The sequence below is a fragment of the Apium graveolens genome, chromosome 10, assembly GCF_009905375.1.
Source record: "Apium graveolens cultivar Ventura chromosome 10, ASM990537v1, whole genome shotgun sequence".
NCBI lineage: Eukaryota > Viridiplantae > Streptophyta > Magnoliopsida > Apiales > Apiaceae > Apium > Apium graveolens.
Window position 1 is genome coordinate 223,270,102 of NC_133656.1, and position 24,598 is coordinate 223,294,699.

General features: G+C 34.2%; 3 protein-coding genes across 3 annotated transcripts; all 3 read right to left on the reverse strand.

Annotated features, from left to right (window-relative positions):
* Window positions 1-3,378: 3,378 nt before the first annotated feature.
* Window positions 3,379-9,150, reverse strand: LOC141692893 (uncharacterized). Its single transcript, XM_074497847.1, has 11 exons — window positions 8,697-9,150; window positions 7,786-7,873; window positions 7,252-7,343; window positions 7,034-7,152; window positions 6,237-6,352; window positions 6,002-6,129; window positions 5,839-5,925; window positions 5,514-5,574; window positions 5,383-5,423; window positions 5,178-5,298; window positions 3,379-3,707 (listed from the first exon to the last, which is right to left on the reverse strand). Exons 1-11 carry the CDS (start codon window positions 9,050-9,052, stop codon window positions 3,648-3,650), a joined length of 1,269 nt encoding a protein of 422 aa, XP_074353948.1. The 5' UTR covers window positions 9,053-9,150; the 3' UTR covers window positions 3,379-3,647.
* Window positions 9,151-16,023: 6,873 nt separating this feature from the next.
* On the reverse strand, window positions 16,024-16,518 carry LOC141691889 (protein FAR1-RELATED SEQUENCE 5-like). The gene has a single exon (XM_074496640.1). It carries the CDS (start codon window positions 16,516-16,518, stop codon window positions 16,024-16,026), a length of 495 nt encoding a protein of 164 aa, XP_074352741.1.
* A 1,279-nt stretch (window positions 16,519-17,797) lies between these two features.
* On the reverse strand, window positions 17,798-23,850 carry LOC141689328 (glycosyltransferase-like At2g41451). Its single transcript, XM_074493588.1, has 11 exons — window positions 23,328-23,850; window positions 22,220-22,369; window positions 22,065-22,117; window positions 21,302-21,410; window positions 21,085-21,219; window positions 20,942-20,986; window positions 20,153-20,340; window positions 19,753-19,894; window positions 19,195-19,241; window positions 18,582-18,669; window positions 17,798-18,474 (listed from the first exon to the last, which is right to left on the reverse strand). Exons 1-11 carry the CDS (start codon window positions 23,655-23,657, stop codon window positions 18,202-18,204), a joined length of 1,560 nt encoding a protein of 519 aa, XP_074349689.1. The 5' UTR covers window positions 23,658-23,850; the 3' UTR covers window positions 17,798-18,201.
* Window positions 23,851-24,598: the final 748 nt, after the last annotated feature.

Genomic DNA, 24,598 nt, shown 5'->3' on the forward strand with positions numbered 1-24,598 from the left:
GAAGACTCAATCTAATCAGCAACTATATTTGCTTCAAAGCTAGATTGTTCAACAATGTATAACGTCCCATTTTCTCTTCACGAGCAATAACTAGATTCCCCTTTATAACCTTCCACTATCCGTCTCCGAAAGTAACTCGATACCCTTCCTTATCTAACTGACCCATATATAACATCTTCTTCATTCCAGGAATGTACCTTACATCTTTCAACGTCTAGCTAGTTCCCAAAGAGGTTATGGGATTAATATCTCCCATGCCCGCAATATCCAAAGTCTCATCATCAGCAAGACGAACTTTACCAAAATTTCTAACTCTGAAATTTAACATTAAATCCTTGCAATGGGTAGCATGGAATGATGCACCAGAATCCATAACCCTTGATTCAACCGAACATTCAACACAACAAATCAAAGCATCGTCATCCACCACTTCTTCAACTACGTTAGCTGAATTATCCTCTTTACTCTTTCCTTTAGGAGCCGCAGGAGCCGTGCACTGATTCCTTAAGTGACCCTTCTTTGGAAAATTCCAACAAACAATATCCTTACGATCTTTGGATTGTCCTCTCTTCTGTGACTTCGATCTGCTACGCCCCTTATTCTGCCCATTTTCGAACTTCCTACCTCTACTCTCAGCACTCAACAAGGAACCTAACGATTCTCCTGAGTTTCTTGTACGAATATCTTCTCCAAGAATTGAATCTCGAACTCCAACAAAAGTCATCTTACCGCTCCCAGATGAATTACTTATAGCAGTGACAAATCCCGACCAATTGTCTGGTAATGAGGATGCCAACAACAAGGTTTGTACTTCATCATCAAATTTAATATCCACCGATGCCAATCTTGCTAGGATAGAATTAAATTCGTTCACATGATCAGCAACACAATCTCCTTCATTCAATCTTGTGGCAACTAACAAGCGAATCAAATACACCTTATTTGAAGCAGACGGTTTCTCATACATGTTTGACAAGGCCTTGATCAAACCATAAGTTTTCGTTTCCTTGACGATATTGTAAGCAACGTTCTTCGCCAAAATCAACCAGACAACCCCTGGAGCCTGCCTGTCCAATAGTTTCCAGTCTTCCTCCTTCATTGAAGTTGGTTTCTTCTCTTCCAGCAGTTCGTGTAGTTTTTTATGATACAAATAATCCTCAATTTGCATCTTCCAAAACCCATAATCTTTACCATCAAATTTGTCGATCTATACCTTCTCGTCTTCTGTCATCGGTCCCACTCGCTTGAAAACCTAGGCTCTTGATACCGGTTGTTGAGTATACAACAAAGAAAGCAAAACCCAAAGCGAATAAATAAGAATAAGAAAATAAACGACAATCACACAAGACAAAGATTTACGTGATTCGGAAATTCTTACTTCACAAGTCACACTAATTTTGTATTTATATCTCACAATTTGTTGTATTATGATTTAACAATTGCATAAGTATTTATAAGAGAAGAAATTAGACTTAAATCAAAATTATAGTCCAAATCTTAATAATAGATTAATACATAAATTAATCTAAATCTGAATCTGAATAATCTATTTTTATGAGTTTAACTAATAGACTATGCAAACCAAACAAATATAAATGAAATGGGCAAAACTCATGTGTACTCAACTCAGCTGTCCAGTCTGCGAACCTGGTAAAATGACGAGGGTCCGTAACTTGCTACGATTTCTTTTTGATAGCCAGCCGTGAGTTGCTTTTGAAGCATAATACTGCTAGATTTTGTACTCGGCGTAAAGCAACGCATGTGCTGTTGGCTTCTTGCTTTAATTATTTGATCAAAGTAGCATGCCTTCAGTTTGGATGTGTCAGTTATTTATGTTTGTTATCTGATTAAAGTAACGCGACTTTGAACTATTGGTTTTTGGGAATCTTGTATTGTACTACAATTTTACACTTCTACTCATTTCGTTTCTTTTTATTTTTACTTGTCCGGACTAAATAATAGATACAAACATTTATAAATCTCTAAACTATGGTTATTTGCATCAATAAAAATATATATAATCCACACTTTAAGGGCAGGCTGTCAGCCAACCAAAAAGGTTTTATACTACAATCTGGTCTTACTTCTTTTATAACGTTTGCCACATTCATTATAATAGATTGATTTACCGATTTATAATTATCGGATGCTTTTTAAATAAATTAAATAATTTATCTGTACTTCAACAAATTTATCATATTTTTTAATTAATTTATTAATGATATATCGGTAATTTTTGAAAAATAACCCGATTTATATAATAGAGGCACCATGGGGTGTTTTTTCTAAGTTAGCGAAATTCCCGGCGAGTAGGATTTATAATTATTAGGATGACCTACCAGAGCTAATGTGAGCAGTGGGTGGGCAGCCAGGAGAAAGAAACTCAATTATTTTTATGTAATTGGGGGGGTTCTTAATTGTCCCACATTATTAAGGTCACACTCGCATGTTCTGTTTCTACTTGATCGTGCATTTCACCAAATAGTTTGTAGTTAGATAGATACCCTTACTTAGTGCTATGCAGACTGTTTCTAATTCTAAACAGTCATTCAGAATATCATCTACAAGAGAGACATGACCTGAAACATGATGTTTGACTCTTGGCCATCCACAACTTTTTTCTCTCCATCTCTTTTGGTATCTGCTGTGAAATGATCTTTCTTTTCTACTCGACCAAAGTTTTTCTTTTTTGGAGGAGATATACACAACCAATGATTTACGTGGTTGCATTTCTTCCAAATATTCAAGAATTCTGGTTCTGAGCCGCCGTTGTATTCTTTTGATTCCAGTCTATTCATTTCACACCGTTCAAAATACACATACGGAACATGCCCAATATAAATAATTTTAACCGTCACCTTGGAGGATAATTCCAACTATCAACTACAACAAAAAAAAATGTTAATCTTTAATTATTACTATTATACATTAATTACTCCAGTTGGTACAACAACCATAGAACTGGTCTTTCAAGTAAGTGTGGAAGTTGTAGTAGCTTTTTGTGTACTAGTTTTAAATTAATAAGCTCATGGGATATAGTTCATCTTATGTCACGGACAGAGTCACAGACGCAGATAACAAACTAACACTTTTATATAGCCCAATACACATGCATACAAAATTGTGACCAACAGATTCCTCAAATTTACATGCTATTAATCTACTATAGAATTAATATAATTCTATTCCCTCAATTTTTCCAAATTTAATGTTGGGGAACTCGATATTACACTAACAAGGATAGGCGATTCTGACAGGAACAAAATAACAACCTGATGTTTCAAATATGTAGTAATAGGCTAATAGCAGTTATGGGAATGAGTGATTAGATGGCCTGATATGAAGAGGAAAAAACAGTGATGATCAGATGGCCTGATATGAAGAGGGAAAAACACTTTGTATGAAAACTAAACTAGCAATTGGTACACCAAATTCTCTGAAGTCTAAAGTATGATGGACGAACTTAAAAGTTATACATCAACGCCATCTAATGAGAAAGAATTACTGTTTATGTTTATGTTATGCTCTGTGATAGTACTCTGAAACAGTGAAGGATGATGGATTACACATCTGATATCATAATTCTGCATGTTGAGTCAGGACAAGCTCCAAAAATCTGTAAATTACATTGTATTGCTTCTGTAACCTTACTTGTACCAACCAGTGAGGACCCATCTCAAAATGAAGCAGAAGCAGCAGCCTAAAACCTGTGTAAAATATTATATAACCCTGTTACATCAATTTATGCACCCAAAGAAAACTTCACAAGTGATAAACCTCCTACAGTATATTTCATAACAAAAACATTACACACACTTGATAGTTGATAGTGTATTATTCAAGAATCGGGTTAACATGGGATTTATCCATGTACAAACCCAATTTGCCAAATTGAATTAAACTCTCTAAAAGTACAATATACACGTATAAGCTGGAAGGGATGTGATATGCGTATACCCTATATTTATAGGGGCACACCTGTTAATATCTAAGTGACCAAAATACCCTTAAACCCATTTTCCACCTCTACATCAAATCTTTTGTGTTCCATGAGGATTTTACACGCTAACATATTTAAACCTCTAAATTTAATTTGCAACCCAACTTGCTCATACAGAAGACAACAAAAAAGAACTACTTGAACTAAATGAGCTAAATGTTTAGCTTCTTACATTCTGGGGTCAGTGAGTTATATACATAGTATATGTAGATATCATGATGTTATGTGGTCTGTGTTGGTTGTATGCTTGTATTAGGAGAGGCATGGTTAATGGTGATGGAAAGTGTCATGTAGTTTAGCAGTGATTGATAATACACCATCTGCATATTCCTTTATGATTTCCAATGTGTTTGCCTTTTTTCTTAGAGCAAAGACAATGGTTGTGCTATAATAGATGGAACTATTGCTATATTTTAGCACCAAAAAATTGTTTTCGGTGCTAAATTAAAAACATGTCTCCAATGCATTGTTCTAAATCTTGTTTCAAATTTAAAAAACTTCCAAGTGATTCACACTGTTGAATTCAAATTTAACTAACTTCCAAATACCCCCACACTTTCAAGTACCTCATTATCTACTTGCCTCTCATTTTTCACTTTTTGATGAGATGAAAAATATAGCACGATGCTATATTTTGTTTTTATATATAGCACAAACTATAGCATTGTGCTATATTAGCACAATGTTTAGCATACCATTGGATTGATGGATTTTGTTTTTGGTGCTATAATATAGATATAGAACCCAATTTAGCACACCACTGGACATGCATCTATAATATGACACAAAAACTAAAATTTGTTAATCCCAATGGTGTGGTAAACATTGTGCTAAAATAGCACAAAGCTATAGTTTGTGCTACATTTAAAACAAACTATAGCATTGTGCTTTATTTGCCACAATATTTTTTGAAAGAAGGGAGGCAACTAGATATAAATGTGGAGGTAGTCGAAAAAGTTCAATCTGAAACAAGTTGTTATATTTATATCACTTTTAGGTGCTAAGATATAACAATAGCTACACCTATTTTAGCACAACCAATGGTTTTGCTCTTAGTATTGTAGAAAGTGGAGGAATAAGGGACTTCTGTGGTCCTTGAGGGTATTTTGGTCTCTATATCAATAAAGGATGTTCGTGTGCACATCACACCTGCCAAGAATAACTTGTGCTAAGTTACCTGGAGAATTAGTAGTAGGATGCAAAGTGACTTTTCAGACCTCCTGCCAAATAGTCTTAGGGATAGGTTGACAAGAGTTCCGTCATTTGTTCCAGTAAGTAGTCCTGTCTGAGGGTCAAATCTGAAAGGCAAGAAAGATATTTACAAATTAAAGTGGCTCTCTTTTTTTCCAGGAAGGGGCGCATGTAATAAACTTAAGTAAAACCTTGGTAGCCGATGCCGTGGGCAAGGAATATATCCAGCAAGCTGACAGAAATTTTAGCAAGTCATAAATCTGAAAGCTAAAACAGATTTTTGTGTGTGTGTGTGATAGAGAGTAAGAGAAAGAGAACAAACCTGAGGAAGGGACAAGAGGAAATTAATAACTTGAGGAAGGAAGAATATAAGCAATGTTTCACTGTACCAAAAAATATATGTTATTAGCAAGATAACTTGATATCAAAAAGTAGATTAAAATGCATATATATTATTGTGTGCAAAGAGGTTTCTACCATTTCTAATACACACAAAAAACACACACACAGACAAGATCCCTGAGGAACACGTCTTTCCTCCTCTACAAAATTGCACCACACCAGATCATATATTTAAAGACAAGCTGCTGTTGATACAAATTCCAAATACTCAAAATATAGAAATATTACTAAGTCATAAAACACACCTATAGTGGCCTAAAATTCCAACCACAGCCATCGTCATTCCAGCAAAGTATGTGTAGGTATCACCGACAAAAACTGAAGAAGGATACCTAAGAGATGAAGAAAAACATGTAAATACAAAAAGAGGAAGTACCTGACCTGGTATAAGAAAGACAATATCATTACCAGTTGTAAGAAAGCAACGCCAAAGAAGTAGCAAGTAATGGTTGGACAAGGTAAATGGAAAATGCATGAGCTTGTTTATACTCGGGGTCAGTGGATGCTCCAATTTGCATGATATTATGCACCAAAATCTGTAGCCTCATGCATATACATATGTAGTCAATACTACTACACGTGGTGTGAGATTAAAAATTCTTTTTAATCGGATTTTAAAACCCTTACAAGAATTGATGCTTACAGCAGATGCAATAACAACTGTCTGCCCTACTTCCAGACCATTTATACCAGCATGAATATTGATGGAGTTTGTACAAAACACAGCCAGGAGCCCCATATATAATTTATAAAACCATCCTGTCGAAAAGTGACAGATGAGTTCGGATTTGGTAAGACGATAATAGCAAACAAGTAGCAGGAAAATTCTAGAAACACTGCCAAGGAAATATCAATACTAGTAACCAACTCAGAGAACACGATATAACTCAATGAAAAAAAATATATACATAAAATTAATTGATTCACCCATATAAACTTAAATGCACGATTAGTATGTCCTAGTAATCATTCGGCCTGTTTGGCCGCAGCATATAAGTCACTTATTGACTTATAAGTCCGTAAGTACTTATCGAGGAGTGTTTGTGTACCTAACTTATAAGTCAAATTTTCAACTTATAAGCTGATAAGTTGAATGTTAGTAACAACGTACTTTTTCTCAACTTATTTTGATTTTTTTCGTTTTTATTAACTTTAATTTTAAAAAATATATTTTTAAATGTTAATCTAATCTAAAATTCACGAAATGATATGATTATATTTAAAAATTATATATTTTGATTTATTTAAATAAAAAAAATTCTGACTTATAAGTGAAATTATCCAAACACTTATATAACTTATAAGTATTTATCTACTTATCACTTATAAGTTACTTGTTCATTTTAAGTCATAAGTTACTTATTTTAAAATTTCCCAAACGGACGCATTATGTACCGAACTGTCTGTAGTATATCACAAAAGAATTGTACTGCAACTTACCTAGGTCTAAGATCTCAAACCCAACATATGAAACAATTGGCTTTGGAATGATAATAGTTGTATGTCCAGCATAGGCCATCAACAAGGGAAGAGCAGCCACTGACGGCAACACCAATTTCCTGGCTTATCAGTTGGCACCTTATCGGTTAGTACTAACACCAAAAAATTTGGCGTCTCCAAAAGAAAAAAAAAATCTGTAACATTGCTTGGTAACTTACACTCTCCAAGGGATATCAAGGACATCATCCACAAAACCAAGCAAAATCATGAAACAGATAGATGCTAAAGCTGCATTGTATTCAACTAGCCACTGCATAAATGAAATAAGAAATAGTTGATTCTGTCAAAAACGTAAAGAAAAAAGGTTTTCTCTTCTAAAGAAGATAATTCCATCATGTAAGGAACTGGTATAAAATATTAATAAATATCATCACAAATTCTTATTCTGCTTAGGAACTGCACTATATAATTCTACATAGTATCTAAAATTAAATGATATATAAAGACACTTATATGACGGGTTTTTAAGAATAAAATTTTCGATAGTAAATAATTGCACGAGACATGTACAACATATCAAAATTCATTTAGAAATATCAAATATTTGTATGAATCTACCTATCAATGATTTCTTAAATATAAAGATTGATATTCATTAACATACAGGCTCGTGCGGCACACTTGTATGTATATATAAGAGAGAAAATAAGAAACAATGAAAAAACATTCAGCCTAAAACAAGAAATACTTACATTTGAATCTGAGGTGAAGTTAAAGTACTGGAATAAGATAGCGATAACCAAGAAAACTATCCCAACGACAATCCCCAAAGACTCGGGCCTGCAAAAATAGATACAAAATACATATAAAAAAATAAAAAATGTATGAATACTCTCCATTCTTGCCACCAAGAAGCTAATAGTTTCCAATTTTAGAAAACTAGTATTCGAAATAAAAAAAAACATAATAAGATACAATATACTTGAAAAAAGATGATACTCAAAAAATTATAAGGAATATGTTTACACTTTATACACATACACAAAATGTGCTACGTAATAGTCTAGAAAATGTCAAATCAATTATAACGCTCTTATGGTTGCCTCTTTATTTTAAAATCAATCAGTAGTTAGTAGGTACTAAAAGTGACAAATTAATACCCATGCTCCATTTAGTTGAAAAAATTAAAAATTACAGGAGAATGGAATGATGTTTGTTCTATATGCATATTATGAGTTGTTATTCCTAAATGTCATAAGTTCCTCAGTCCCATTCATACAATATTAAAACTAGAGCACAATCTCGCCACTCGATCCCACTTCCTACTCATTTATTTCACAAACTTAATTACAAATAGTTTGCACTGGGTCATTTCACATTTTCAGTCTTCCATCTCTATCTCCTCTAATTTCTAATCAAATCACAAATTTATATTGCTACCTCATTCCATCAGCATAACAAATCGATCAAATCTGCCAAATCGTAAAAATGCAACTAAAACGTAAATCACAAACCCGACCATTTCACCAAAATCCTAAAACAAAAACGCAAATCAACAAAACACATATTCATAACTAGCACACAACATTAACAGTAAAAATCTAGTCAACACATACACGCAACGTAAAAACACGAAAACCGCAAAGTCGGAAAAAGGACTAACACTTTAACAGAGCCACGAGGAGTGCCTTTCTTATTAATATCATAACCAAACATATTACGTCTCAGCACGTAACGAGAAGCCACCGGGATCATACATATTGTCAACAAGAATCCACCGAAGCTAAGTAACGCATTGATGATAATAGATCGCTTCAGATCCGCCTCGATATTAGCGCTGTAATGGTAGAATATTAGGTACAAGTAAGGGACGATGAAAATGAGAGAGACAGAGAGTGTTTGAGTTAGTTTTGAAGGGCGAATGATTGGAGAAGATGAGGGTGGAGACGACGTCGTTTCAGGGGCGGATTGGTCGGGATTAGGGGTGGGGATTGAGGGAGTTCTTTTTCGAGCTGTCATGGTGATATTAGGGTTTGTGAATTGGGTTTGTTGGTGTGATGAAGAAAGGGGTGCGCCCAATTCAATTGGGGAAGTCAAATGAGTGAGATTGGTAATACTGAGGAAAGTCAAATGAGTGAGACTGTTTTCAAATGACTCGTGTTCGGCGTGCGGCGTGCGCCTGACCCGGCTTGGACAAAAATGTAAATTATATTGCCGGTGCGGTTTATCCAAATTCTCAAATCGCTATCGTATCGTGTAAATCTTAAATTGCGTAACCATATTTCAAAAATATGGTGTGATGCAGTGCGTTTGAGTGTTTTAAACTATTTAAGAAAATAATAAATTTTAGTACGGACGGTTTAAAATTTTTAATACATTAATAAATGAATTAATAAATAAGTTCCAAGTTGATAATATTATTTTAAAATACAAATTTAGTAAATCTGAACCATGAACTACAATTTCTATCTTTTTTTAGCATACATCAGATAAAATTTCAAATTATCTTAGTTATTGACAAAAAATAATAAACGATAACATTCAACCATACAGTAAGATGCAACATTGTTACATAAATGTTTATTATATATATTTATTTATATTATAAAGGGAAAATAATATTATATATTTATTTATCATAAAGATACAATAATATTATTTATATATATATTATAATAATATACGGTGTAGTGCAGTCTGAACCAGGAAAATAAAGTTTCAAACCGCAAACTGTACCGCACCGCACGATTTGACAAAAATGTAAATCACAATCGCACCACAAAAAATTTAAATCACACGGAGCGGTGCGAGACGGGCGGTTTGATGAACACCCCTATCAAATATTGAATTTTTGTTTAAAATAGTAGTAAAAGATGGAGAAGTAAATTGCAATTCCCTGAAAAAAAGTAAATTGAGTTGAAATATCAAATTTTGCAATTTTAATAACATGAGGGGCATCTAAGGGGGCTGTTTGGTTAATGATTAAAGTATCTGATTAATAGGAATCAAAACTTTAAATTTAAGTGGTAGTATGTGAATTAGCAATTTCGTAGTGTGGAACGAAACCTTATTACCTTTAGGTAGTGAAATCAGACCTATAATACCCCTTGAATTTCTTTTTCATTCCATTTTACATTAACCCCTATTCCCGTATCCTTCATTCGTATCGTCGATTTCCATTTCCATGAGCATCCATATGTACCCTAAATTCTAAAGTGTATTTTCTCTTTTTTCTGTTACTGTTTATTTGTTGGCTTGTTGCAGCTCTGAAATTTTCATTTGGTATCTGATTTTACATCTGATAATATAGAATTGTCCATATTTAGGGAAAAGGGGGTCGGTCTACAACAAACGTTTGTTGTAGACCGGTATATAACAAACACATTGGTAGTCGTTGGATCGGAGATTGAATGGCTGAGATTAAAGGCGAACCGCATAAATTTTCAGCGGTCCAGGTTAATTACGAAAATACCCTTAATCACGAACCGCGGAAAATTTCAGCGGTTGGTGGTGTTTTTTGTTTGCCTTATCCCTAGCAAACACAGACTCTCTCAAACAAATATAAACAAACACAGCAGCAGCTGCGCAGAAGCAGAAGCAGCACAGCCAAAAACCTAACACAACCTAACACAGGGAGCCAAAATCATTCCTCTTTCTCGCAATTTATGTTATTTACAGTTTTATTGATATAAATTTATATTTTTTTCTTGTTGTAGATATGATTTTGTGTATGTAATTCAAATTTTTAGAGTTAATTAATGTATGAATCTTTGTGATGAATTAATATATGAAGTGTAGTATGATTAAATTTGATTTTTCAGAAATTCTAAGGTTCATAATTTGGAATTGAAAATTATTAGTTTTTTAGGATTTACTTAATTAAAATTAATTTTGATTAGTTAAATTCATTTTTTAGGATATATTTAATGAAGAATTAATTTCGAATTAGTGGTTTAATTAGTGGTTAAAATCCAATTTAATTAGTGAATTAAGTTTATAAATTTGGTAAAATCGAATTTGCATAATTTGGTAAAATTGAATTTTTTTTGAATTAATTTAGTTAATTTCGAATTTAATGAAAAAATAGTGTGAAATTAGGGTTTAGTGAATTTTATTTTAATTTTTAGTTAATTTCGAATTTAATGAAAAAATAGTGTGAAATTATGGTTTAGTTTAATTTTTTTGAATTAATTTAGTTAATTTCGAATTTAATGAAATAATAGTGTGAAATTAGGGTTTAGTTAATTTTTTTTGAATTAATTTAGTTAATTTCGAAATTAATTTAGTTAATTTCGAAATTGGTAAAATTAGTGTTAAATTCAAAATAAATTAAGAATTTATAATTTATGAAATTAGGGTTAATTTAGGTGATTATATGTGGTAATTGTTTTAATTGTGTACGTGGTGTTTTAATTGTGGTGATTGATGAATTATGTTGACAATATTTTCAGGTATGGATAATTTTGGTGATTTCGGGAATATGTTGCCCGGTCCGAACGCGCATAATGTTACACTGGAGGATGTAGGGTTTATTCTAGGGTTGCCAGTTCAGGGGGATGCACTGACTTGTGGGGTGATAGAGAAAAAGGCTGCGTATTTTGCTAATAACTGATTTGAGCCTTTGACCGATGAGGAGGTGAATGAGGCTTTGTATCGGAATAACATCAAACTAGGGTGGTTGTTTGAGAGATATGGTGCACAGAAGTCTGAGAAGAACAATATGAGGGTCACGGTTGTACATACTAAGGCGTATCTGCTATTCCTTATGGGTTGTATCCTATTCCCCAACATCAACCGATATTTTGTTCATGTTCGGTATATGCACCCATTGATTAATATGCGGGAGATTCCTTATTATGTTTGGGGTTCAGCTGTGTTAGCTCATATATACCGGGGTTTGGAAATTGCTGCAGGGAAGGGCAACAAGAGCATTGCTTGTTGTATCTGGGTGTTACAGGTTTGGTCTTACGAGAGATTTCCTCGTATTGGCGTGCCTTTACGATCTCCCGATCAGGAGGATTATCCAGTTGCTGAGGGATGGGTCTATTCTAGTGATACTCATGTCGGGGTTTCGAAGAAGCGCAGGATGTCAGGTCATCACCATAGCTTACCGTTCTATAAGGGTGAGTTTGATGGTGTTGCTGGTAATGAGGTGGTCTGGAGGCCGTATGTTGGGTTCGAGGATGTTATGGACAGTGAGATGTCACGAAGCTTCGTAGTACTTATGTGGATTTTATTTGATTTTAGGCTGTCGGATTACGTACTTGGATTTCATTTGATTTTATACTGTCGGTTTACGTACTTGGATTTCATTTGATTTTATATTGTCGGTTTACGTACTTGGATTTCATTTGATTTTATACTGTCGATTTTATTTGATTTTATTTTGGTGGATTTTGGATTGTTTTGGATTTTGGAGGATTATTTTGGTGAATTATGTCGGATTTTGGAGGATTATAGGTGTGTGGGATTTTTGTTGCCAATTTTGGTGAATTTGGAGGATTATAGGTGTGTGGGATTTTGTTGGCAATTTTGTTGAATTTGTGCAGGTTGGCTGTCTGTATACAGTCTGTAGAAAAAAAATCCCCGCCCAACCGCGGAAATTTTTCGCGGTCCCTCTTCAGCCCAACCGCGGAAAATTTCCGCGGTCCGTCCCTTTGGTTTTTTTCCAAAAAAACATAGCAGAAACAGAGCATGCATGCAAAGTTTCTGTTGAAATTTCTTAATTTTTGGAAGTTAGTCCTAAACTAACTTCCAACAATCCAAACCACTCCCAAAAGTCTTAAAATATGGTAATGGGTGATTTTCAAAAAAAAATATTTTTTTTCAATTTTTAAACTAAATTGAAAATTCCTTAAAAAATCAACAAAAGTCAACATTTTGTCCAAATGTTAGAAAAAACTTTTCAATACATTGCATAACAATTTCTAATGTATAGTTCGACTTGTAAATTTTAATTTTCAATCTCAAATTTATAGATACACTTTCAATCTCAAATTTCATACTTGAATTCATATAAAATACATAATTGCCGCTCAAATTCAATGAAAATACATAGGTTCGAATGAAAATTACACAATCAATACAATCCACTGAATTATACGAAATTTATTGATCCCAACCAAAAATACCTAATATATTAGAAAGACCACCGGATAACCGGTGTTGAGCAAGTCCTTGCGTAGTATCCACGAAGCATGCAATATGGTAGAGAACAAATACACAACCTTCACGGATATGCCCTTCCGTAAGTTTTCACGGGTAAGGGTTGGAGTCATTCCAAATGGTAACGGGAATTGTATTCGACCCGTCGTAGAGACGAAATCTTACAAAACATGTCCCGCGTTCCCTTTTCGTCCCTTCCGTTAGGTGTGAAACCCAACCCTTCACATATTCGATGCGTATTTGGTCCATATTACAACCCTCACGAGGCCTCAAGTTTACAATATCGGCAATCCGATCACATTTAACAAACTTACCGCCATTTCATCCGGATTTTTTCCATTTTCCATCGGGCGTGTTGTTGCCCAAATTCAAGATCGAAAGGAAGTACGGATCCGGATGAGATTTCACCAATCTTCACGGTTCAGCACCCTCCATCCAATTGCATGCCTCGGTCCAATTTTTAGCCCTATAAGCCTCCTCATCGGGTGGGTACAAGTCTGTTTCCTCTTCCTCCACATGGGGCGGCTCGTCATTGTCCACAAGGGGCATCAACTTGGCACATGCATCTTCCATCTCACTAAAGGTTGGTGAGACCAAATCTTCCTCGTCATTATCCTCATACCATGAGTCGCTTGGTAGGGAGTCCGAGAATGTGTTGCTAACGTGGGAAACCGAATCACAACTATGATCAGAGTTGTTGTCACCACTATACTCGCTACTCATGTTACCTATCACAATAAAACACAATTATATGACAATAATTGGCAATTATATGACAATAAAACATAAAAAAGAAAGTAATGTTAAATACTAAAAATTCAAATCCATTAAAAGATTACAACATTCGGTTACAAATGCTACACTACTAATTATATTGCGATTCTTGAACATTTTTAAGATCTTCTAGTCTACTAGCACACTTTCTTTTATCATGACCTTCCATTTGACAATACGTGCACTTTCTTGGCGGCTTCTCCTTTTTACCAATCGATTCTATGGGACGTTTGAAACGAACGTCCTTCTTCCTCCCTTTAGTTTGGGACATAATAGGGTCAAGAACTGGTTCTTCATGAGCACTTGCATTTGGAGCATGCGAATTGCTTTCGTAAGATTTAATTCCATCAACGCTCATTCTTTCGAGAATTAGTATTTCTCGATTCATCACTCCAACGGCATAATCATACCGTTCCTTGGATGCAATGCTACTTTGACAAAAACTCATGGTTAACATTGTCATGCTATTAAATCGATCGGTTGAGGTCATCTCATGACTTTGTCCAACATCCAAATTGTAAGGCAACACACCATCAACTCTATTGGCATGCATTGTCCACCTCCGGTTTATGTAATGCAGGGGAATTTCCAAAACCCATTTCTTAGTGAAGACCGCCAATAGGTGTCTACAAGGTAACCCCGAATGTTCAGGCATTCTACACGTACACATTCCCAAAGAGCTTGCTTTCTCGAATGCCACAAAATAAACATTTCTTCTCGTAGGCTCGGACATGGGCCTATAACAACTAGAACTGACAAAATGAGTCTGGATCCGAAGAACCGAACCGAAATTCATGGAACCGAGATCTGATCCGAGATCCGAATCAGATAATCCGATAATTATTCGAAAACCAAATTAAACCAATCCGAAAATTACCCGAACCGAAAATTTAACCGAAAATGATCCGAATACTAGATCCGATTATAAATTGGAACCGAACAAAACCAAGTCATATAATATCTGAACCGAATGTGATCCGAAATAAGCAAAATTCTTATTTAAAAATATGTTATGTTTATGATAATATTATTATGTAATCATAATATTTTGTAAAAGTACAATATATTATATTAAAATTACTATATTAAATAAAAAATATTTTTTTAAGTCTCATAAATTGAAAAAATGAATAAGTTATGATCCAAAAATATCCAAACCGAATTTAATCCGAACCGAATTTGTCCGAGTTTTATCCGAAATGCATCCGCTTTTAATCCGAATAAGACCCGAACCGAATCACATCCGATCCAATCCGATTGGTCTTCAATTATGCTATAATCCAAAAGTGGAACCGATCCGAAATTGGTCCGATCCGAAACCGAACCAGTTATCCGATTTGTCAGGTCTATAACAACTATAGTATGTATAAACATCCCTCCATTCTCTCCCCTTCTTCACTAGCTCGTCGGTCTTTTTCAACAAAGTATTTTGAAGACTCAACCAATTCATCTTGAAATCTTCTAAACATTTTCTTAGTGTAGATACAAGAAGCATAATACTCCAATGTGGTATGCAATTTCATGGGACGTTTTAGATTAATGGTGACATAATCTTCTTCCTTCTCCCTCATGAATTGCCTTGCCAATGCTTTTTGGGCATTTTCAATGAATTCCTTCAAACCCGTTGCCGAACTCACATACTTATCAAAGAAAGAATTCATCCCCTCACTCCTCGATGTACTATTTTGAAACGCCGAAAATTTGTTTCTAGTATATGCAGGAATCCATTTGTGCTTCAACTCATATAACCCATTTAACTATTTATGATCTTGCAAGTGATACTTTTCCACAAACGACGCCCATCTAGCCTCAAAAACACATTCGGTGAGAGATTTATAAATGCAATGGTTGAAGTCCGTCTTGAATTCCGGAAAAGCCGAATAATAATGAGCTAATTTCTCGGGGAATTTTTGACTAATGTGCCAAGAACGCAATAAATGGGTAGTATTCGGGAGTACAACCGCAATAGCGCTTGCCATGGCTTGATCTTGATCCGTGATTATAGTCAATGGAGGATTATTCCCCACACCTTCAAGCCAAGTACGGAGAATTTACTCAAAAGTCGACGCGTGTTCATCCCGAATCAATGCAAACCCGAAAATTACCGATTGATAATGATGATTGACTCCGGTAAATGGGACAAATGGCATTGCATACCTATTTGTCCGATAAGTGGTATCAAAAGTCATAACATCGCCAAAGTTTTGGTAAGCCATTATACATCTCGGATCAATCCATACTAGACACCTCAAGCGATTCTCTTCATCGACTTCATTCCTAATAAAATATTTAGAACCACTTTCTTCATTCAACCTATGCAACAAGTCCAACCCCGCTTGGGCGTCACTAATCTCAAACATTTTCTTCCTCTCGTCTCTTAACACATTCCTAACATGTTGAACGTTGAAACCAACTTTGTCATTACCTCCATGAATGTTACCAATCACATTCATCACTTGACAATTACGAAACCCCGAACCATAGAGCGTTTTAATCAAACTACGGGTCGCGGTGTTGACATGTCTTTCTCGTTGTACCAAATTCATCTTACTAGGGGAAACAAGACCGTGGTTGTGTACCAATTCAAGGCTAGTTACCTCCCAATGACGTTTTTTCTTTTGATAATTGACATACATCCTCACCTTGCACTCCCTTTTAGGAAGAACCTCTCTACGCCGTTTATTTTGACTACTCTCGGCGACGACACTTTTTCCTTAAGCCTACAAACATATAAACGACCATATATCTCGTTGTCTTTATTACGATGGCTAACTTGAATTTTAATAGCAAATCCATTTCGTAAAGCATAAGCCCTAAAAAAATGACCGGCCTCATCCACACTTTGAAAAATTTGATTCAAATATGGAACTCCCCCCATCAACATTTTCATACAAATTTGCATCCTCTTCATTATCAACTTCATCTTCATCCTCACCCTCAACATTATCACTATCATTTTCAACCTCATTTTCATCATTTTCAGCTTCAACATCAACCAAATCGTTATCTAAATTAATAAATTCTTCATTTCTATCTACAAAATCATCATCTTCAACATATACAAGGGTTTTAGGTTCTTCACTAGTATTTAATTCATCAAGATGTAAATTATGATCAATAGCCTCTTTTTTCATTTTGACGTTTATGACGAAACATACGAGCAAATAATTTATCCGCCATGAAAATGTAAAATTTAAGATAAGAAATATACCTTGGTTGACAAAACTACTTGATTTTCTTGATCAAAATGCCCAAAATTCGCCTAAAATGATCACTCTCTAAGTAGAATTTTGTTGGGGATTTTTTGTTGGTTTGTGTGGTGGGGAGAGTGTTGGGTTGCGGGGGATAAGGGAGCAACACCACCGACCGCGGAAAATTTCAGCGGCCCGTCCCATCCAACCGCGGAAATTTTCCGGAGTCCACCCCTAATCCCAGCCACCCAATCCCCATCCAATGGCTTAGAATGTGTTTGTTATCAACCGGTCTATAACAATTGTTTGTTATCAACCGGTCTACAACAAACCGTTCCCCTAGGGAAATTATGCTTATAACCTGTTACTTTCTTGAAATTTTGTAATTTTGATCTCAATTTGTTACATGCTAATATTTGTTTATTAATAATTAACAACGGGTATATAATTATGTACCACAAGTTTAAAAGAAATGGTAACAAAACATGGTATCGATATAAATCTAGGAAATCAGTAATCACTATTAGTAATAATATATACAAAATAGAAACAAAAATTGCTAGTAAGGCTGCAAAACTTCCAAAAGCAAACAAATGAAGTTAAAGATAAAAAGATTGATTTTGCATTGCCTCGGTGAAGAAACCTGATTGCATATACGCATGCAATATGCATCCAATTGATTTCACTGATTTGTTGTATATAATGCTGATTATAAAAAACAAAGGTCTTCCTACTACATAATTGTTCATCAACATGTAGGCTCCTCAAAAACATCAGAGATCTGATATTGGCATCCTTCCCTACAATTTAATCTCAGTAAAATCTATGATCAATTCTTAAAATGTAAACCAGCGCTTGGTTAATGATTTGGGATGTCTGTATGAAACTAGGCACCGCCAGCCAGACCTGTTCCATCTCCACATCTTCTCTTCTCCCTATTCTCAAAATTCTGTCAACTATTGTAAAACTCATTTTGATCTACTATGTTCAGTAGTATGTTTGCAGTTTCAGGCATGTGACATAAAATATAATAGGCGTTTATGTATCAAGGTGGATAACATCCATGCTGGGAGGGGATAATGGCGGAATTGCTGCAAAATTAGTGTCTGAAATCGCCAAGATGTTCCTTCCATTTGCTTGAATTTCTGTATGTTTCCCCATCTTTCTTGACGAGAATACCTTTGATTCACTGGCGCTAGAGGTATTAAGGTTCTCAATAGATGATAAAAATCTATCTTTTGGTAGGTTTGTTAGTGCAGATTCGATTACAGAAGTGAAAGTTCCGGATTCTCGTAGGCTTTGAATAATGGTCTGTGAGTTAAATAATCAGGAAGTAAACAGATTTGCTGTTGCACACAAGATGTATATATTGCTATAAATAAATGGAAAACTTGACATGTCTGTCATAGGACACTCACCATTGGAGCATATATGCGAGTTAAAATCCCCTTTTTTAGGAGTTTCTGCTTTAGAGCTTCGTCAGTCCATACAACATGTTCTCGGTACCTGAAGCAAGTAAAAAGATAGCCTAATATATAAGCTTTGAAAAACTTAAAATCAACATACAACTGGCAGAATCAAGAAATAAAAAAATTTCATATCTTATCAAATGATCTCATAAATTGACAATCAAGAAATAAGAAGACACTTTGCATGTGGATATGCAAAATAACCTACTTGCACAACAAAATTCTAAAATGAAAAACAATTGATTCCTTAGGGACCATTGCCTTTGTTAAAAGACCTTGGATATACATAAACAGTGTTTTACTGATGCAGAAATTCATTCCAAAAACTCCTTAACGTACTCAATTTAAATATAAAGAAATTTTCAAGGAAATCTCCAATTGTTTTATTTTCAGTTTACAGTTTGAAATGAGTCAGAAACTGTTCATGACTTGGTAAATTGGTAATTTATCAAAACCAATTTTCATCATTGAGTGGACTGCAAATGATCTCCTATCTTTTAGTATAGTGATACATATAAACAACTTGTCTGAGAAACTATTAATTTACAAAATTGACTGTTACCATTGAATCATTTCCTCCTCAGTTGCTGTAGAAGCTATTATGAATGCCTGCAAGACAATAGTTATATCAGACAGAGTCATGTGAACTGGATTACAAAACTGGGGAGAGCTCAACCAGTAACCAGCCAACATATGCAGGGACGGAGCTAGGATAGTTAGATCGCGGGGGCGAGAACTTTTTTTACGCCTTGTACACCAAAAATGCAAAAAAAAACGTGTTCATATTTTTATTGGTTATAAATTTTCACATAAAAAAACTTTAAATATAGTTTGATTATCATATTAATATACATACTTTTCTAAACCATCATTAATTTTACCAAAAGTTTATTTATTTTTTAGGGGGCGACGTTTATAAATTTCAATTTTTAATATAAATTATCATATTATAATAATCTTTTAAATCTTTTTTTTTTTAAATATATTCCCGAGTTTGGGGTGGCGGCCGTGCCCGCCTACCACTCCCTAGCTCAGTCTTTGATCATATGTAATCCATGATTCGAAGGAAATGCAAATGTATATATCATATGTAAAAAGAGCATAGCAGCATAGAACTCACTGATCTGTCAAAATCTAACATGAAGCATCTCTTTACATCCTCTTTTGTTGGCTTGCAACCACAACGATCTCGTCTTGAAGTTAAATCCGAAAACTTGGGGTATGTGTAATGCAGAACAGCAGCCTCTTCTAATTTGATCTCACTAAAATTTGAAAACAAGATGGTATAGATTATGCCTACGTCCTTAGCAGAAAGTACAAAATTTATGTTCCTTCAGAAATTATATGGTACTAGCAGAAGCAGTAAGACATTGAGCCTTTATTTGGAGCAACAATAGAATTATCAGTGGAACTAGTGAACTCTATAGATCTGAAAATAGTAAATACCATCCTGTAGTGATAGCAAAATAAGATTGAAAATTATACAATACACTGCTTTTGCTAAAAGTGTTTAACCTTACTTTGGCTGTTTCTTGTAATTATGCCATCTGTGTGCACCATTTGGACGAAGATTATCTACTACACGAGCAGCTGCTTTTCCATTTCCATATGTCAAGAAGTAATTTGGATTACCACGAGTCGCTTCTTTATAATTTCCATAGTACGTCTCTTTTGGAAGGTGGTCAAAGTTCTTCTTGAACATAGAGACCTATTTATATGATAAATAAATTACATGAACTTCATGCATATAAAAACTTTTCAGAAAGGAAGGGGTAAACACTTCAGATCTCGCATCAGCTTTACAATGATTCTATTATCTTCATAGAGAAGTGTTATCTATTAGTTAAAAACCAGCTAGGAGAAATCTATTCTGAGCTACATCTGGGGATCATAATTGCGGCAGGATATATTGATTTTGGCCTATTACTAAAGATTTAGCAGGTGCCGAAATTACTATGATTGGTCAGTAGATATGTTAGACCAGAAGTGATCTCTCATAGGTCGCTCTTGGACATGTTTTAACTAGAAGGAGCTTTTATACAAATTTAATGACCAGGAAAGATTTTCGTGATAAAGTTTGCGGAAGGTATATATTTACACATGGCACAGAAGAGCTTAAGAATATATGTTTATGATAAGGTCTGTCTTTAAATATCATCCAAACTGATAGACTTGATCACTTAGGAGCATAATCATGCAATTCCATAAACAAAGCTAGATTTTTTTTAATGTTGAACTTAATACGTGTGTTCATTAACAACAACTTCAATTTTCTATTTCTATTGATATATATAAAGATGCATCCTGACCTCACTAAAAGGATCCTTTGTATCATCTCTCTCCACACTGCTCTCCTGAATAAAACAAACCATGAATTCAAAATCAATTCTAGAATAAAAAATTAAATGCACTGACAAAAAAACAATTATAAGCAGGGTATCGGTTCACTCACATAATTCGGGAAGACAACCATGTCAAAGTTTTCTGGCACATTTGAGAACAGCTCTCTTACGGAATACTCACGAGTGCCTGCTGGATGTATTAGCTCATCAGTGTCTAGATGAATGATCCAGTCCATACCACCTTTCTATAATAATATTTAGCAAAGTCAGAACTGCTTATGCAAATAATTACAAAAAAAAAACAAAAGACTATAGTTTTGATCATACCCTTGCCAGAACTATAGCCACTTCCATATTAAGGGATTGCTTGACAAATAACTCATAGTTGCATGGTTTGAAGAAGAAATTTGACAACCAAGTTTCATTCCAGATTCGGCTAGACAAAACCCCCAATTTTTGGACATTAGAAAATTTTATAAACAAGTTTGACGCATTTATTAGAAATATCAACATTTCAAACAAATAGAAAAGAATCGACACCATTTGCAAGAAATTTTGAACATCAACTTGCACACATACCCCAACTTATATGGATAAATGAACTTAAAATCATAAACTAAGGGTGAAAGGTTATTAAAAAGGTTGTTATTTCAGTACTATTTTAATTGCCATCAGTCTCCCTATGATGGAAATAGTAGCCTACCATTCCTGTCCAATAAATGTTTTAGGGACTGATATATATTTTCAGGCTCAAAGTGACAGATAAAAATTAAGCACTAGTCAGAAGTAACGCGGCTGAATGTAATCAATTACATACAAGCACACACAGATATAAGTTAAGGGCCATTTTATCTTGTTGGAAGATTATATCTTTCACGGTGTTCATGTTTGGAGGACTCTGTATTGGGTCACTGAGTCAGGATACGAGATTTACTGGTCAAGAAATGACGAAGAAATCAAATATAACGAAGATAATCAGCATCACAAAGATAAACAAACATGAAAATTGATGACGGTCGTCATAATTAGAAATCTAGCAGACCACTACCGACGAACAATACTCATATAATTGGATGTCAAGGGAAGGAACCTTTTAGCTTGTTTCTCCTCCAGTTCTTTTGTTCTATAGATTACTTGTACACCCTGCGGAAAAGACAAAAAAGTAGAGATTTCCGTAAGCCAATATATGAAATATCAAGGTATGACAGGGCCAAGAATATATAGAGGCTAAAGGTTTAAACTCACAGGAATGCTTTCTAAGACTTTTGATACGTTGGAGGTTGCAGCCTTCCCTTCAACAAACAGAATAAAGGAAGAGACTCCAGTAACCTTGTGATAAAATAACCATGGCATTATCTGCTCTAAGCCAGCAGAGGTGCTTGTAGTGATACATATCTGTCATAGGATAAAATGGTGATGCCTAAATGTTATGTTGTGACCTTAAAAGGGAATCGCTAACGTAGAAGGAAGAAAACATAAAGTTAAATTCAGATAGATTACATTGTCTTGTGTTCCTAACCAAACTTGTATCACACAGTATACAAAATTGCAATCACTAAAGCACCATATACCAAAATAATTCAAGTATGGCCCCATCGCAATCAAGAAAATAGTAAGAAAAAACAGTATGTAACAAAGGCCTCTCTTGTATTACATGAACAAATATTTTCTTATTATACAACCGTTGTATTGCATTTACAATATACAATATAAAATAACATGCTTTACAAATGCATAAAATATTTTCCAAGCATTCCAATATTCAGTGTACCTAATAAAACTTCAAATCTACATAAGGTTTCATTAAACTAGGCCATCACTTCCATCAACGTGGGATGTAAAATTAACAGGTCCCCTTTTTTCATGGTCTATGTTTGTCTGCAAGGACTATAATTCCCACACTTGTTATGATTCATACTCCTTTTTCTACCCCCTATTTTCCTAAAACAATTCAATTAACATATTTTGATCACTATCTAGTTCATTCTCAGAAAATTCTTCGATTACACCCTCCTACTAGGTATGCTTATGATCCCATAAAATTGAACCAATTTTTATTTTGTTAAAATGTAGTTTACTGTATGAAAACTCAAGTGCAGTTTCAACACAATGCAAGTGTTGCACTTGCAGCGATCTGCATTATTAGTAAATGCCCAAAATTATGCATAAAGACAAATACATACACTCATACAACAAAAACACATGCATGTAAACCAAAACTAAGAATACAATAAAACCAAGAAACACCAACGAACAAATCAAGAAGCCAAAACTAAAAAAAAAAAAAAACTAATAAATCTCATAATAATAAATAAATAAATAAATAAATAAATAAATGAAATTATAATATGACCTTGGGATTAAGATCCGACCCGTGATCAAACTTCCAGCCCCGGAAGTAAGGAAAAGAAGGAGTGTTCTTTTTCGACAAAACATCAACACAATCAGACGAGGTTTTAGCCGGAAATGAATGACCCATGCCGGGAAACTTGTGTTGATCATTATAATCATCAACTAATAAAGACCAACGGGTAGATGGGTCATCGAATCCGCCACGCCATTGAAGAATGAAAGCAAAAGCAGCGAGAGTGAGAGGTAAAAGAGTGAGTAGTAAAAGGAGTTTTGAAGATGGTGATAATATTGATGATGTGGAGGGTCTCAGAGATGAGTGTAGACCCGCCATTGTTAAGTGATTTCAAGAAATGTGTTTATTCTGCATATACATAATACAACAGAGACACAACACAAACGCACGTTTGTATTTGTATGTATGTGTTTTGTGGAGTTGAAACCGAAGAAGTGTTTGCACCGAGGGGAGTTTCTAAAGTGTTTACGTAGCGTTGTTGTCGTTGCTCTTTTGTTATTTGCCGTCTCTATCCCCTTTTTCATTTGTTTTTTCGTTTTGTTGTTATCTATTGTATTCGTAATTCTAAAAAACGGAAATCGAAATTATTCAGTAAAACAATTTTTAGTAATTAATCGGATAATTGATAAATATTTGATTAATTGGAGTATTAATTAAAAGTATGAGTATTTAATAAAATTACAAAAAAAAAATTATTAAATTAAAAATATTATTTTTTAAAAAATACAGTGATTAAACGGATTAAAAAATCGAATCGGCGCAGTATATTGGAACGATTAATCGAGTAATTAATCCGTAAAATCGATAACTTTTAGAACGATTGTATTTGGTGAATTTTTGAATATTTGATACCTTAATATATAATTGAATTTACATTTTTCACAAAACGTTTTTGTAAGTGAGTGATTTTGCAATAATAAGAATCTACGTTTTTGGTATTATATCAATACTAGTATATTTTAAATTTTTCTAGATTTGTATAATTTTCTTTGTTGTTACTTTAAAACTCCTTCTCGGATTTTTGGAATTAATTTATTTGAAAATATTATTTTGACATGATGATATGTATATTATTTTACAAGTAAAATGTAAACTATATATATATATATATATTATATACGTTAAAAATATGTAATACCGAGATTATATATTAGGATACCAAAAATTAAATGGGACATTCTACTATTATCACTGGATTAATGTATAACCTGTTTTAAGAAAAGATTGAATTTATTAAGAAAGAAGTTATTGTATCATTG

Excerpts from the sequence above, each read along its gene's own strand:
- LOC141692893 (XM_074497847.1), bottom strand. The coding sequence starts at position 9,052 with ATGACAGCTCGAAAAAGAACTCCCTCAATCCCCACCCCTAATCCCGAC. Across the intron at positions 7,874-8,696 it reads CCTCGTGGCTCTGTTAAAGT|GCCCGAGTCTTTGGGGATTG; the intron begins GTTAGTCCTTTT and ends CTATTTTTGCAG. Across the intron at positions 6,353-7,033 it reads GTTTGAGATCTTAGACCTAG|GATGGTTTTATAAATTATAT; the intron begins GTAAGTTGCAGT and ends ACTTTTCGACAG.
- LOC141691889 (XM_074496640.1), bottom strand. The coding sequence starts at position 16,518 with ATGAATTTGGTACAACGAGAAAGACATGTCAACACCGCGACCCGTAGT.
- LOC141689328 (XM_074493588.1), bottom strand. The coding sequence starts at position 23,657 with ATGGCGGGTCTACACTCATCTCTGAGACCCTCCACATCATCAATATTA. Across the intron at positions 21,220-21,301 it reads TGGCTATAGTTCTGGCAAGG|AAAGGTGGTATGGACTGGAT; the intron begins GTATGATCAAAA and ends ATATTATTATAG. Across the intron at positions 19,895-20,152 it reads AATTACAAGAAACAGCCAAA|TGAGATCAAATTAGAAGAGG; the intron begins GTAAGGTTAAAC and ends TTCAAATTTTAG.